Raw genomic sequence first — 14,425 nt, forward strand, 5'->3', positions numbered from 1 at the left:
CCCAGGGGAGCAGCATTTGTTTTTAATAGCATCTCCCTATCTACACACTCATAGAGAAACACACGTCAAATCATGATTTTTTAAGAAATCAAATGCTTTAATGGCATTTCTGTTTTACAGTCCATACAATTTGTATAATCAACCAAACATTTTCAGTTTTTGAATATAGGTTACTCCTTGTGATTCTTGAAGAGAAATACAATATTAAACATTTTTGAAATGCTGCACAAACAGAGACCGGTATCTTAAATGATACAGGTTGTACTGCACCGTTCAGTAAATTATTGGTTCCTTATTAAAGTCAAAATGACATCTCTGACCCGTATAAAAGGTGTTGTAACATAACATGATTTCAGCAGTTGTACACACTGATACCTGTCAGTGGGTGAGTTTGTGTTGTGAATAAGTAAGACATGAAGTTTAAAGTGAGAGGTACCCTTTCACACGCTCAGACAACCTGGGGTCTCAGCAATTCCTTGTACCAGTATAATAAACACACACTATACCACTATATTACACCATCGCCAATACTACTGCTATTGTTTTTTTAACATCATTATTAAGTTCAACAACAGCTCTGTCTAAACAACTGACCAACAAGAGTTACTTTCACATGCAATTGTAATGGGGAACTGGTGATTGATTTTGATTTACAGACATGTTCAAATAAAAATCAACATTTGTATTTTGTCCCTTTTGTGGAAATCACTGAGCTTATTGGAACACAAAGAAAGAGAAGCGTTATAGTATGCAATCTAATTGCAATAAATTATTCTCAAGCAAACAAAGTATTGCAGTAGAGAACTGATAAAAGAAAGCACAAATCTCAACTGATGGTGAAATAGCACAGTAAATCATACTACTATTATAGTAAAAATGAATCTTCGTAGCACAGTACAAAGGGTACGTGATGTTACACTACACCACATTTCAGTCCAATTACACATCTCACAACTGTATGCTAGTGGCACTTTACAGTGACAGAATATATTCTGGTGCAACAAAAAAAGTGATGTATTTGTGGTACAACAGCTTAACCTCACAGTAGAACTGTCCCCAAAACTGTCCCCATCCTCCTTCCAAAGCAAAGAGTATCTGCTTATTCTGTTGTTCACGGTTGCAGACACAACACCAGTGGTCAGTCAGCTAGCTAACTTCCTTTGTTTCAGAACCTGGAAGCTTTCTGACAGAACACTGGAATGATTCTACTAAAGGATTGAATCTGAGCAATAGTGTGCAACTACTCTTTGCTTTGTTCAGTTTGTGGTCGCGTGAGTTTCCTTTTCTTTAAGAGAATCCTCTCCTCCTTTCAACCTGGAGAAATGAGAGACAGATCCAAAATCACTAGGTGTGGGCTTTTTTAAATATCTAAATAAGGTCATCATTTAAGTGCACAAATAATACACTTGTTTTTGAAGTGCTAGGAAAAAGACGAGGGAATGTTATCCAAACAACAAACATTTATCTGTAAATAAAGATGTATTTATAGTATTGGCATTGCTTTTGTGAGTGTGCAGAAAATGACACCACTTTTACATGAAGACACTAAAAGGTGAAATGCTGACAGCTCAAAATAGATGATCGTCAAAAAAGACCGTATTACCTCAAATAGTCAGCATGGCACTTATTTCAAGTATGATGAAAATAAAGAGCCAGTTTGGAATGCTACAAATCTATGATTTGATCACTGTACCTTCATGCTGCTACTGTAAGTAATTGGGAGAAGCACGGCCTCTTCAGACAATAGCACCACTTTTTTGGCATTGGCAAAATGGGTCCCTACGTGTCAAAATTGCACTGAAATACAGTACTACAAAGTTCAATAGTACTCTGGTCAGAAATAAGGAATGCTATAGTTTGTGACCTCTGCTTCAAAAGGATTCTGAACAAATAGTTAAGAATAGAAAACAAACTCTGTACGGGATGGGCAACAACCTCCCCTACATATCCAGCGCTCCCATACACAAATCTTAACTTTCCATAAATGTCTGAATCTTAGGGAGATGGTTGAGTGACGACCTTCTCCAAAATTCCCACCCTGCTCTTCTCCATGACAAAATTAAGCCCTCCTCCCCCCAGAGCACCCCCCCATCCCCTTGGACCCCAGATTCCCCTCATCCCCTAGGCCCCAGCGTCCCTCCCCCCATCAGTGTCTGAACCTGTAGGAGATGGGTAGTAGCAGGTTGTTCTTCTTCAGTGCCTGCACCCTGCTGAGCGTCTCCTCGTCCAGGGCGACGTAGCAGCGCCGTGCGTAATCCAGCAGCTTCTCCTTGGAAGGGTCAAACTCGCCCACCTCCGCCACCTTCTCCGGGGCCACCAGCAGCATCTCAGCGATGGGCGTGGTGGAGGCCACTGTGTTGCGGTCTACGCCGTGGATCTGGAAGGCCTTAGACATGTTCTTCAGCCGCTGGTAGGTCAGCAGGATCTTCTTGTAGCGAAACAGAACCCCTGCAGCGTCTTTGACTAGAGGGGGAGGAGATGGAGGGAGGTGGGGATTGATTAGGCCTACTTCAAGGAAGGAAAGAAAGAAGCATTTCCAAAGCATTTTTTTTATTTATTGTTTTTTTATTTCACCTTTATTTAACCTAGTAGGCCAGTTGAGAACAAGTTCTCATTTACAACTGCAACCTGGCCAAGATAAATCAAAGCAGTGCGACAAAAAAACAACAACACAGAGTTACACATGGGATAAACAAAAGTACAGTCAATAACAATAGAAAAATCTGAATACAGTGTGTGCAAATGGAGTAAGGAGGTAAGGCAATAACTAGGCCATAGTAGCGAAGTAATTACAATTTAGCAAATTAACACTGGAGTGATAGATGTGCAGATGATGATGTGCAAGTTGAAATACTAGTGTGCAAAAGAGCAAAATAAAGTAAATAAAAACAATATGGGGATGAGGTAGGTAGTTGGATGGGCTATTTACAGATGGGCTGTGTACAGCTGCAGCGATCGGTGAGCTGCTCAGACAGCTGATGCTTAAAGTTAGTGAGGGAGATATAAGTCTCCAACTTCAGCGATTTTTGCAAATCGTTCCAGTCATTGGCAGCAGAGAACTAGAAGGAACAGCGGCCAAAGGAGTTGTTGGCTTTGGGGATGACCAGTGAGATATACCTGCTGGAGCGCATACTACGGGTGGGTGTTGTTATGGTGACCAGTGAGCTGAGATAAGGGGGCGCTTTACCTAGAAAATACTTAAAGATGACCTGGAGCCAGTGGGTCTGGCGACGAATATGTAGCGAGGGCCTGCCAACGAGAGCACACAGGTCGCAGTGGTGGGTGGTATATGGGGCTTTGGTTACAAAACGGATGGCACTGTGATAGACTACATCCAGTTTGCTGAGTAGAGTGTTGGAGGCTATTTTGTAAATGACATCCCCAAAGTCGAGGATCGGTAGGATAGTCAGTTTTACGAGGGTATGTTTGGCAGCATGAGTGAAGGAGGCTTTGATGCGAAATAGGAAGCCGATTCTAGATTTAATTTTGGATTGGAGATGCTTAATATGAGTCTGGAAGGAGAGTTTACAGTCTAGCCAGACACCTAGGTATTTGTAGTTGTCCACATATTCTAAGTCAGAACCGTCCAGAGTAGTGATGCTAGTCGGGCGGGTGGGTGCGGGCAGCGATTGGTTGAAGAGCATGCATTTAGTTTTACTAGCGTTTAAGAGCAGTTGGAGGCCACGGAAGGAGTGTTGTATGGCATTGAAGCTCGTCTGGAGGCTTGTTAACACAAGTGTCCAAAGAAGGGCCAGATGTATACAGAATGGTGTCGTCTGCGTAGAGGTGGATCAAGGAATCACCCGCAGCAAGAGCGACAACATTGATATATACAGAGAAAAGTGTCGGCCCGAGAATTGAACCCTGTGGTACCTCCATAGAGACTGACAGAGGCCCGGACAACAGGCCCTCCAATTTGACACACTGAACTCTATCAGAGAAGTAGTTGGTGAACCAGGTGACGCAGTCATTTGAGAAACCAAGGCTGTTGAGTCTGCCGATAAGAATATGGTGATTGACAGTCGAAAGCCTTGGCCAGGTCGATGAAGATGGCTGCACAGTACTGTCTTTTATCGATGGCGGTTATGATATCGTTTAGTACCTTGAGCGTGGCTGAGGTGCACCCGTGACCAGCTCGGAAACCGGATTGCACAGCGGAGAAGGTACGGTGGGATTCGAAATGTTCAGTGATCTGTTTGTTAACTTGGCTTTTGAAGACTTTGGAAAGGCAGGGCAGGATGGATATAGGTCTGTAACAGTTTGGGTCAAGAGTGTCATCCCCTTTGAAGAGGGGGATGACCGGGGCAGCTTTCCAATCTTTAGGAATCTCGGACGATACGAAAGAGAGGTTGAACAGACTAGTAATAGGGGTTGAAACAATGGCGGCAGATAATTATACAAAGAGTGGGCCCAGCTTGTCTAGCCCAGCTGATATGTACGGGTCCAGGTTTTGCAGCCCTTCAGAACATCTGCTATCTGGATTTGGATGAAGGAGAAGCTGGGAGGCTTGGGCAAGTAGCTGCGGGGGGTGCGGAGCTGTTGGCCGGGGTTGGGGTAGCCAGGAGGAAAGCATGGCCAGCCGTAGAGAAATGCTTATTGAAATTCTCGATTATTGTCGATTTATCGGTGGTGACAGTGTTTCCTAGCCTCAGTGCAGTGGGCAGCTGGGAGGAGGTGCTCTTATTCACAATTGACTTTACAGTGTCCCAGAACTTTTTGGAGTCTGTTTGAAAAGGCTAGCCTTGGCTTTCCTAACTGACTGTGTGTATTGGTTCCTGACTTCCCTGAAAAGTTGCATATCGCGGGGACTATCCATGCTAGTGCAGTACGCCACAGGATGTTTTTGTGCTGGTCGAGGGCAGTCAGGTCTGGAGTGAACCAAGGGCTATATCTGTTCTTAGTTCTACATTTTTTGAAAGGGGCATGCTTATTTAAGATGGTGAGGAAATTACTTTTAAAGAACAACCAGGCATCCTCTACTGACGGGATGAGGTCAATGTTCTTCCAGGATTCCCGGGCCAGGTCGATTAGAAAGGCCTGTTCGCAGAAGTGTTCTAGGGAGCGTTTGACAGTGATGAGGGCTGGTCGTTTGACCGCGGACCCATAACTGATGCAGGCAATGAGGCAGTGATCGCTGAGATCCTGATTGAAAACAGCAGAGGTGTATTTGGAGGGCAAGTTGGTCAGGATAATATCTATGAGGGTGCCCATGTTTACGGATTCAGGGACCTGGTGGGTCCCTTGTGTGAGATGGAAGGCATCTAGCTTAGATTGTAGGACGGCCGGGGTGTTAAGCATATCCCAGTTCAGGTCACCTAACAGAACAAACTTTGAAGATAGATGGGGCAATCAATTCACATATGGTGTCCAGGGCACAGCTGGGAGCTGAGTGGGGTCTATAACAGTAAGATACTTATTTCTGGAGAGATAAATTTGTTTAATTAGAAGCTCGTACTGTTTGAGCATAGACCTGGAAAGTATGACAGAACCCTGCAGTAGATTGCAACTCCTCCCCCTGGCAGTTCTATCTTGACGGAAAATGTTGTAGTTGGGGATGGAAATCTCCGAATTTTTATGGAACATGAAATGAGTAACATGGCTGCCATTGTCCCTCACCTCTCTGCCTCTCCCTGGTGATTCGGAAGACCCGCCTCCTCTTCATCCCTGGGTGCCCACCGCTGCTCATGCCCTCTGACATCACGTCCTCTCCTGAAATCATTTCCTCCTCGTTCATGTAGCCATCCTGCTCCAGGAACTCCTCGGCCTCCCCCAGGTGGGACAGGGAATCTAAACAGACAAACAAGACCGTGATAAAAAACAACTTTAGACTAGAGGTGCTAGACTAGAGGTGCTCATAGTTTGGACTAGGGATTGTCACAGAAGTGAACATTTATTCCTGTCCCATCTGGTACTGTCCATTTTTCCCCCTGTACTATCCTGATTAGTGGTGGGAAAAGTCCCCAATTGTCATACTTGTGTAAATTAAAGATACCTTTTTAGAAAATGACAAGTAAAAGTGAAAGTCACCCAGTAAAATCCTACTTGGGTAAAAGTCTAAAAGTATTTGGTTTTAAATATACTTAAGTATCAAAAGTAAATGGAATTGCTCAAATATACATAAGTATAAGTATCAAAAGTAAAAGTATGAATAATTTCAAATTCCTTATATTAAGCAAACCAGCAGGCACAATTGTCTTGTTTTTTAATTTATTTTACGGACAGCCAGGGGCACACTCTAACACTCAGACAAAATTTACAAACGAAGCATTTGTGTTTAGTGAGTCCACAATATCAGAGGCAGTAGGGATGAGCAGGGATGTTTTCTTGATAAGTGTGTGAATTGGACCATTTCCTGTCCTGCTAAGCATTCAAAATGTAACGAGTACTTTTGAGTGTCGGGGAAAATGAATGGAATAAAAAGTACATTATTTTCTTTAGGAATGTAAGTAAAGTAAAAGTTGTCAAAAATATAAATAGTACAGGGAAGTAGAGATACCCCCAAAAAATACTTAAGTAGTACTTTAGAGTATTTTTACTTAAGTACTGTACATCACTGGTCCTGACCCATCCAGATGAAAATCCCCAATTTTTACACACAGAAATGAGAAATAACTTCCTTCATTAGCTGCTCATCTCTGTCCCCCACTCTGCTGTGAGTAGCCATCATCAATGACTGTATATATGGTAGCCATAGCAACTGGTTTGTTTGGCTGCTGCTCAGCGCTCACGAGACAGTTGCCAGCAGTTCACACACAACCCCATTATCCGATTTTGGCCCTCAACCAGATTAAATGGCCGGAGGCTGTATCTGCCACCCTATGGCCATCCTACTCTTTACTTCAGATGGCACGGGTTTAGTTAAATATGCAAACAATTGGCCGGTAATATTGTTGGTGAAGCAGCTATGCCGCTTCATGTCGCTTGTCCCGTTCTCCGGTTGGTTCTGTGTACTCGGTTCCTTCGTTGTCAAAGACAACTCCATCACATTTAGCTGAAACATCGCTCATTCCTTTTAATGTCTCTAATGTTAGTGATGGGTCCTTGGCTGCAACAAGACATTGCAATTCCTCTCTTGAAGGCTTCATCATTCACTGATGTACGTTGGCATCTGAGGTAAAGTAGGGACCGGCTAAAACTGGAGCAAGGAGTGAGAGTGAGCCTAACCCTCCCCCAAAAAAATATTTGTATAACTATTCCTGTACTGCGACCGTTCCTGTGGACTGTCGATCCTGTCCAGTCCTGTCCTTAACTCAACCCTAGAACTTCCCACTAATTCCTTTTTATTTTTTTTACTCCTTTTTCTCCCCAATTTCGTGGTATGCAATTGGTAGTTACAGTCTTGTCTCATCGCTGCAACTCCCGTACGGACTCGGGAGAGGCGAAGGCAGAGAGCTGTGCATTCACCGAAACACAACCCAACGAAGCCGCACTGATTCTTGGCACAATGCCCAGTTAACCCAGAAGCCAGCCGCACCAATGTGTCGGAGGAAACACCGTACACCCGTGTACTGCGCCCGGCCCGCCACAGGAGTCACTAGTGCGCGATGGGACAAGGACATCCCTGCCGGCCAAACCCTCCGCTAACCCGGACGACGCTGGGCCAATTGTGCGACGAACCATGGGTCTCCCGGTCGCGGCCGGCTGCGACAGAGCCTGGACTCGATCCCAGAATCTCTAGTGGCACAGCTTGCACTGCGATGCAGGGCCTTAGACCACTGCACTACTCGTGAGGCCTCTCCCATTCCTGCCAGAATCCTTTGGCACGTGCAAGAGTCCTGTTCCCATGTCAACCTCTAGTCTGGATCCCATTACCTGGCCCTATGCTCCCGTGTGCATTCATGTCACTCATGGTGGCTCTAATAGAGCTGCTACTGCCACTGCTGTGCCCCTGCAAGAGGGTCTGGGAGGCCCCGGAGCTGAACATGGAGCTCATCGCGGCCATCTGATTGGCTATCGTGCTGGAAGTGTGGTTTTTGGGTGGGGCCATGGCAGTGGGGGAGGGTCTTCGCTGGAATATCTGACGAGATGTGAAACGCTGTGGCTCGGACTTCTGCTCTGAAAGGGTTAACGGACGGAAAAGGAGAAGATCAATGAGGGTGATCAGTGAACTGAGGCCAGTAGTGGTGAGAGGTGATGAGAATATATAGAATATGCTCTGGATCTAGATACATGTATCATGAACAAGGGACTAGTGAAGTCATAAAGCAGTCCTTACCAGCTGGCCGCTCCCCCTCTCTCCTCGGCTTCCATTCAAAACGTCTAGAGTCATAGCCTGCAGGAGGAAAAACAACGGTTCCCGAGAATAAATCTATGCCTGTAAAAAGTATGTTCTTTTACATGCTGACCAAACCGGCTCCACGCGTACGTCTGCATGCTGATTTTGTCTATCCCCACCAGACTTGTTCACGACACGTAGGTTAAAATACCAAAACCAACTGTGGACCAACTATATTAATTTGTGGACAGGTCGAAACACACACAAAACTTTCATGGACATTTAGCTAACTAATTTGTCCTGGAAAATAAACATTGGATTGTTATTTTACCTGAAATGCATATAGTCCTTTTTTTATGGATCTTTTTAGAATTTTTACCCATGTTGTGTAATACAAAATCGTGTGGTCTCTACTCCGACAATTAATCCACAGATAAAAAGGAGAAACCTAGTTAGTGTTTCTCCTTGTTCATTCTTCTTCTTCTGTGGAGTTTTATATGGTGGTTGGCAACCATATTTAAGGTACATTACCACTACCAAATAGATTGGAGTGTGGACCTCCATCTTTCAATCACACACATGGGTATATGCTCCTAAAAACCAATGAGAAGATGGGAGAGGCGGGTCTTGCAGCACATCAAGCGTCTAAAATAGAACCAAGTTCTATTTTAGCGCCTGGCTACGCAGACGCTGGTTGAGGTGCACAAGCAGTTGGGATGAAATTATTGAATAACATGTGTACATATATTTAGCAACGCTCGTGCACACAACGTGGGTGGTGTGGTTAGCATGGTAGAACTTCTCTAATCACAATACATCTTTCTCCATCATGGTTGTGTCCCCCCAGTGTCCATCCTCCTTCCCAAACCCTCTCCATGCCCCTCTCTCACCATTGCTGTACTGGCTCTCGCTGGGGCCCTGGTTCTGATGGCCCTGGGTCTTGGTAGAGAAGATGAAGCGGTCCAGCTGGCAACGCAGGAAGTCCCTCTCCTCCTCCAGGTCCTCGATGCGTTTGTGCAGCCACGAGTTCTTCTCCAGGGAGATCTGCAGCTGCGTCCGCAGGTTGGTGATCAGAAGGTACGAGCTGCCTGGTGGGGGGGCGCCCGAGGGAGGGGGCGACTCTGAGAAACACACACAGGAAGTTAAGGGTCAGGGAATGAATATTAGGATTAATCTTAATCACTAACTGATTCACACCAGAGAAACCAGGTGAGTGGACTCACTGGACTGTCCTTCCAGATGGTCATTCAACTACATTCATCTATGTTATGGGTTCTGATCTAGTAGGAAATGAAAGCTTTGATATGAACCGTCAAAACTCTGTTCATTCTGGTTGAAGAAGCCTTGCTGCTCAAAGTTGTTCTCCTCAAAGGGAATGGAGATTTCATAGGCATCCTCGTTCTTCGGAGCTACAGAGGGAGAAATATACAGTAAGCATTATTATGGCTAAATAACTGTTATCACTTTGTCATGAAGAGGTAAATACACAGATATATCAATGATGCAGATTTTAGAAGGTTTCATAATCTTACTCTGCATGGGGTGGGTGCCTGTGTGGTTCTTGGAGGTAGGCAAAGCGTCATTAATATTTCCCTCCTGCATCTCGTGCACCCTTCATTGTACAGAAATAATACAGGTTTATTAATGTATTACATTTGGCACGCAACATCCAATGATGGATAACAACTCCCATTGACGATGTTTCGTTGAAAATGTAACAGTATGCAGTCAAGTTTGTAATAACTTCGACGTGTTGCCTTCAGCTTGCCTACTAAGCATTTGTGGATGCAATTATGCCACTAGAAATGTAATTACTAGTAGTTACAGTATTGCAATTCTCAGCAGAGATGCAGAATAAGTTACCTACTTATTTCGCACAGATATCCTTATTCCCCTTTGTTTCACGTTACACTTGCGAGCGTACTACCAAGTTATATTAGCACATTATACACGATGTTCGTTGCTGACATATGCTAGTTTGCAAGATGTAGCGTTATAATAAAAAATGCACACGTTAGCTAGCTACATATCAAATTGCCATAAGGACTCTGCTAATCTTACACAGGCTAGGTAGATAATCAGCAGCTAGCTATTTTACTAGTAGCAAGCTAGCAGCTTCTTTTACGCACAAACTATTTTCTGGTGGTGTTCTCCACAAATCAATGATATATGAACCGTTATTCAGTCGTTATAACAATGTATTTCATATGTAAATCCCGTTCATTCTGTCCACTTTCGTACCTAGCTAGAACAATAACAATATAGCGTTAATTTTACAAGTCTTGTTTACGTCCTTTGCCGTCATTTCCGGTTACCTAAGGGAGTCTATAATTTACCGAAATGTAGTTTGTAACGAAAAGGCGCTGCTGTACAAAATGTGCAGTTTTGTCACATAACACAATGCAACAGATGTTTCAAGTTTTGAGCAAGCGTGCAATTGGCATGTTGACTGCAGGAAAGTCCACCAGAGCTGTTGGCAAAGAATTTAATTGTCATTTCTCTACCATAAGCTGTCTCCAACTTTGTATTTAGAGAATTTGGCAGTACGTCCAATTTGCCTCACAACCGCAGAACACATGTAACCACGCCAGCCCAGGAACTCCACATCTGGCTTCTTCACCTGCAGGATCATGTGAGACCGGCCACCCAGGCAGCTGATTTGGGGAAAAACTCATTCTGATTGGCTGGTCTCAGATGATTAGGGCCTAATTCAATTATTTCAATTGACTGATTTCCTTATATGAACTGTAACTCGGTAAAATCGTTGACATTTGTGCATGTTGCATTTATATTTTTGTTTAGCATATACATTAGAAATCATATTCCAAAATAAATGTCAGGGTGAAAAGAATTGAAAAGTCAAATATTGTTTGACAGGTTTTTCTTGCTTTCGTGACCAAAGGAGACCAGACCAATGATATTCGTCAGTGCAGAAAAGTTCAGGTGAGGGGGAGTGGAGAGGTGTCAGGTAACATTATTCACTCATGAGTCACTGTTTTTACCTGCCAGTGAAGAACCGGAAGGATACAGTTTGAGTGGATTCTACTTACATTTTTTAAGAGATAAATATTGAAACGATACTAATCAAGACGCATTTGCACCTGTGATGAGGTGAGTATTAATCTGTTATGTTTTTCTGTGTTTAAATCCGTTTTTTAACGAGCATCGAAACACAAAAGTGTCTTGGTTGTGCTGGGAGTATCATAGCGCTCAGGTGTGGCACCTGTTTTTCCTATGAATAAAGATACATTGGAGAGTATTGTACGAACCTCCAATGTTAGATAAAAAGTTTTTTTTAAAGTGTAGGCCTAAATACAAAGACAAAGTAAATATTTAAATAACATACTGTTGTTATTTGACCATGGTTACATTATTTCATACATACCTGTACTTTAATAGCTACAGAACATACACGCCATGGTGTCATGTTTATGTTCATACAATATCCTCCCACTCGACCAGTATGTCTAGAGTGAACCTCCTATCATTGCCAGAGGTGACTCTATTGTGATTTTACTCCCCCACCTCTCTGTCCCCCAGGTGAGTGACCATGGCTCAGCACTATGATGGTCTGTCCCACTGTAAGCTGGCCCTGGCGTTTGCCATATTGATGGACCTGCTAGGTGTGTCTGCTCTGCTGGTCGGGGTCTTTGCCCCATTAGAGATTAAGGGACAGGACTTTGGGGACCTGCTGGTGTACTCTGGGGCTCTACTGATGCTCATGTCCCTGGGAGGATGGGTCATGTGGTACAGCGGGAACCTCGAGGGCCTGACCTCCAAGAAGGAGCTAGGGGGAACCATGGGTGCCATGGACCGGCTGGCCCGCTCCCTCAGCCGCAGGATACGACTCCCCAGGAGCCACAGCAGCCCCTCATGATGCTTCATGGTCAGGCGTAGGAGAAGGGCGTGGTTGTAGGGGAGGATCCTCAGTGTCTCCATTAGACTATTGGCCCCTGACAGTCAAACTGCCTGGGGGTCTGGGAGCAGAACCAGGCTACGGCCTGTGATGTGAACGGGAAAAAGCGGGGTTGGGAGGAGCGCCCTTCTCAAATCACACAGTAATCTGCGCCGCTCGGTCATGTTGTCATCAAGGCAGCATATGTTCACATTTTCAAACTATTTTTCATTAAGAAGGCAGATAATGATTGCTTTTGATACAAAGGCTTTTTGGTATGTGAAAATCCAGAATCCTACTCATTACTCCACGTGGTTAACCTGTTACTTTATTTTTGGAGCTGACGGGGAGGATCTCGGTTCCAAAACGAATGTAATCAAAGCTAACCCGCTTCAGCTGGGGCAGGAAAAAGATTCCGTTTAAGATATATTTTTTTTATAGAACTCCCTCATTCTTTAACCCAAGTTCCACCACCTCCACAGTGGAAGAGACTTACATACTGCTAGTTCACTAGTGTCAATTACAAGATGGAAAAACTATTGCTCATTGCATTTTATTGTGACTTGACCTTTGCTAAAACACCTCAGGTAGATAACAAAATTGTACAGACTGTCTGAATAGGATTTTAAACGATCAAGCATGGAGGCCATTCATAGTTCACTTGGTTGGTTTGTTTAGGCTTGAATCTGTACAGAATTGGTCTGTATATTCATAATAATCCATGTGTTATGGTTTTCTTTGAATCGTAATAGGGTTTTTGTATTACATGATACAATTGTATTAAAACTATAAAATATCCTACCACAGGGCATTTGTGAAGATTTGGGGTGTAAAGTATTACATTATATTGACTTGAAAACAGATATTTTATGAAAGTATTTACAAAAGTTTATTTTTCATAGATTTAAGTAGATACATAGATTATCTTGCATAGAGTCCAGTTATGATTAACATTTTCAGACATGAATCACACACACAAACACACTTTCAAATACTGCATAAAATACTTTAAGTATCTTTTGAGACTTCCACTCCCTTATCGCTCTGCAAATGAAAACTTAAAACAAAAAAAATTAACAAATCATATGTGTTTCACAAAGTCATGACGAGCAGACATAAGATAATTTCTCTGGGAGAAATACTAGCATTTTTTTTCCTAGAATCTTTAAGACGATTAGCCAATAATTTCAAAAGATTTGACACACACACACACACACACACACACACACACACACACACACACACACACACACACACACACACACACACACACACACACACACACACACACACACACACACACACACACACACACACACACACACAGAGAGAGATGATAATAAAGTGCAGATTTACCAAGCATGCAATGGGAACTGAAGGCCAGGTCTTATGCAACAACAGTTATTAGGAACCCAGCAGCTTCAACACTATATCTCAGTATCAATGTAAACAAGTTTGATCCAACGTCATGGAATAATGATATGAATCTGAGTGTGCATGTTTTGTGGTAAAAACAAACCCAAACCATTCTTGACTGACCAACCAAAAGTCAGAGACTCTTACTGTAAAATACTTTGCTACAGTGATGATGATATTTACATTTGAGTCATTTAGCAGACGCTCTTATCCAGAGCGATTTACAGGAGCAATTAGGGTTAAGTGCCTTGCTCATGTGCGTGCACAGACCGATTTTTGACCTAGTCGGCTCGGGTTTTCGAACCAGCAATCTTTGTGTTACTGGCCCAACGATCTTAACCGCTAGGCTACCTGCCGCCCATATATGATTACCATAATGAGGAAACATGTTTCACAAAAAACACAAAACATTGTACAATGACCAATCTCACAGCAACGATTGTCAAATCACATTAAGGCACACAGAGGAGACTGGGTTAACCAGGTGAAAGGTTTAGTCAAGGGGATGAGGGTAGCAACTGAATAACAGAGTGAGACAAGAAGGATTAAGCTGTGATGTCTTAATTTAGTCCCAAGATTCTAGAACAAAAATCCAAATGGAACTCCTAGTGAATGAAGCCCATTAAAACATGGCTCCCATTTGTACTTCCTGGTCTCTTGTATGACATCTCTGTCTAATCCTTCCTTGTCTCATTCTAGACTGGATGTGGGTGTGGTCAAAGGGTGGAGCTGGGCAGGGAGGGGGTGGGGCTCTGCCAGATGATCATGTGACTGCGGTCTGATCGCAGCGGGGCAGCTTCGGGCGCGCCGTCATTCGCGTCATCACCTGGGAAAGGTAAGAGGGAAACAGAGTCAGTCAGACAACCACTCTAATGACAACCACGTGATGTCCTCAACTC

At 43.6% G+C, this 14,425-nt stretch overlaps 3 protein-coding genes across 8 annotated transcripts in view; 1 reads left to right on the forward strand and 2 right to left on the reverse strand.

Moving 5' to 3' along the window:
- Positions 1-73: 73 nt before the first annotated feature.
- On the reverse strand, positions 74-10,536 carry LOC129857171 (coiled-coil domain-containing protein 106-like). Of its 5 annotated transcripts, none has more exons than XM_055925171.1 (9): positions 10,457-10,536; positions 9,748-9,827; positions 9,526-9,624; positions 9,106-9,336; positions 8,216-8,272; positions 7,813-8,055; positions 5,617-5,787; positions 2,160-2,463; positions 74-1,314 (listed from the first exon to the last, which is right to left on the reverse strand). In XM_055925171.1, exons 2-9 carry the CDS (start codon positions 9,815-9,817, stop codon positions 1,257-1,259), a joined length of 1,233 nt encoding a protein of 410 aa, XP_055781146.1. In that variant the 5' UTR covers positions 9,818-9,827; positions 10,457-10,536; the 3' UTR covers positions 74-1,256. The 5 variants fall into 5 exon arrangements, with proteins under 5 accessions (XP_055781146.1, XP_055781144.1, XP_055781145.1 ...); XM_055925169.1 differs by having other exon boundaries at positions 10,079-10,505; XM_055925170.1 differs by having other exon boundaries at positions 10,391-10,504.
- An 80-nt stretch (positions 10,537-10,616) lies between these two features.
- On the forward strand, positions 10,617-12,864 carry LOC129857172 (transmembrane protein 238-like). The gene is made up of 2 exons (XM_055925174.1): positions 10,617-11,326; positions 11,756-12,864. The coding sequence occupies exon 2, from the start codon at positions 11,766-11,768 to the stop codon at positions 12,090-12,092; it is 327 nt and encodes a 108-aa protein (XP_055781149.1). The 5' UTR covers positions 10,617-11,326; positions 11,756-11,765; the 3' UTR covers positions 12,093-12,864.
- Positions 12,865-12,986: 122 nt separating this feature from the next.
- The window catches only part of LOC129857169 (C-Jun-amino-terminal kinase-interacting protein 4-like), a 29,176-nt gene continuing 27,737 nt past the window's right edge, over positions 12,987-14,425 (reverse strand). For both annotated transcript variants that reach the window (XM_055925161.1, XM_055925162.1), the window contains one exon: positions 12,987-14,352. In XM_055925161.1, the coding sequence (XP_055781136.1) occupies positions 14,243-14,352 (110 nt within the window). In that variant the 3' untranslated portion in view covers positions 12,987-14,242. The remainder of the gene's footprint in view (positions 14,353-14,425) is intronic.

Source organism: Salvelinus fontinalis, chromosome 6, assembly GCF_029448725.1.
Source record: "Salvelinus fontinalis isolate EN_2023a chromosome 6, ASM2944872v1, whole genome shotgun sequence".
Lineage (NCBI taxonomy): Eukaryota > Metazoa > Chordata > Actinopteri > Salmoniformes > Salmonidae > Salvelinus > Salvelinus fontinalis.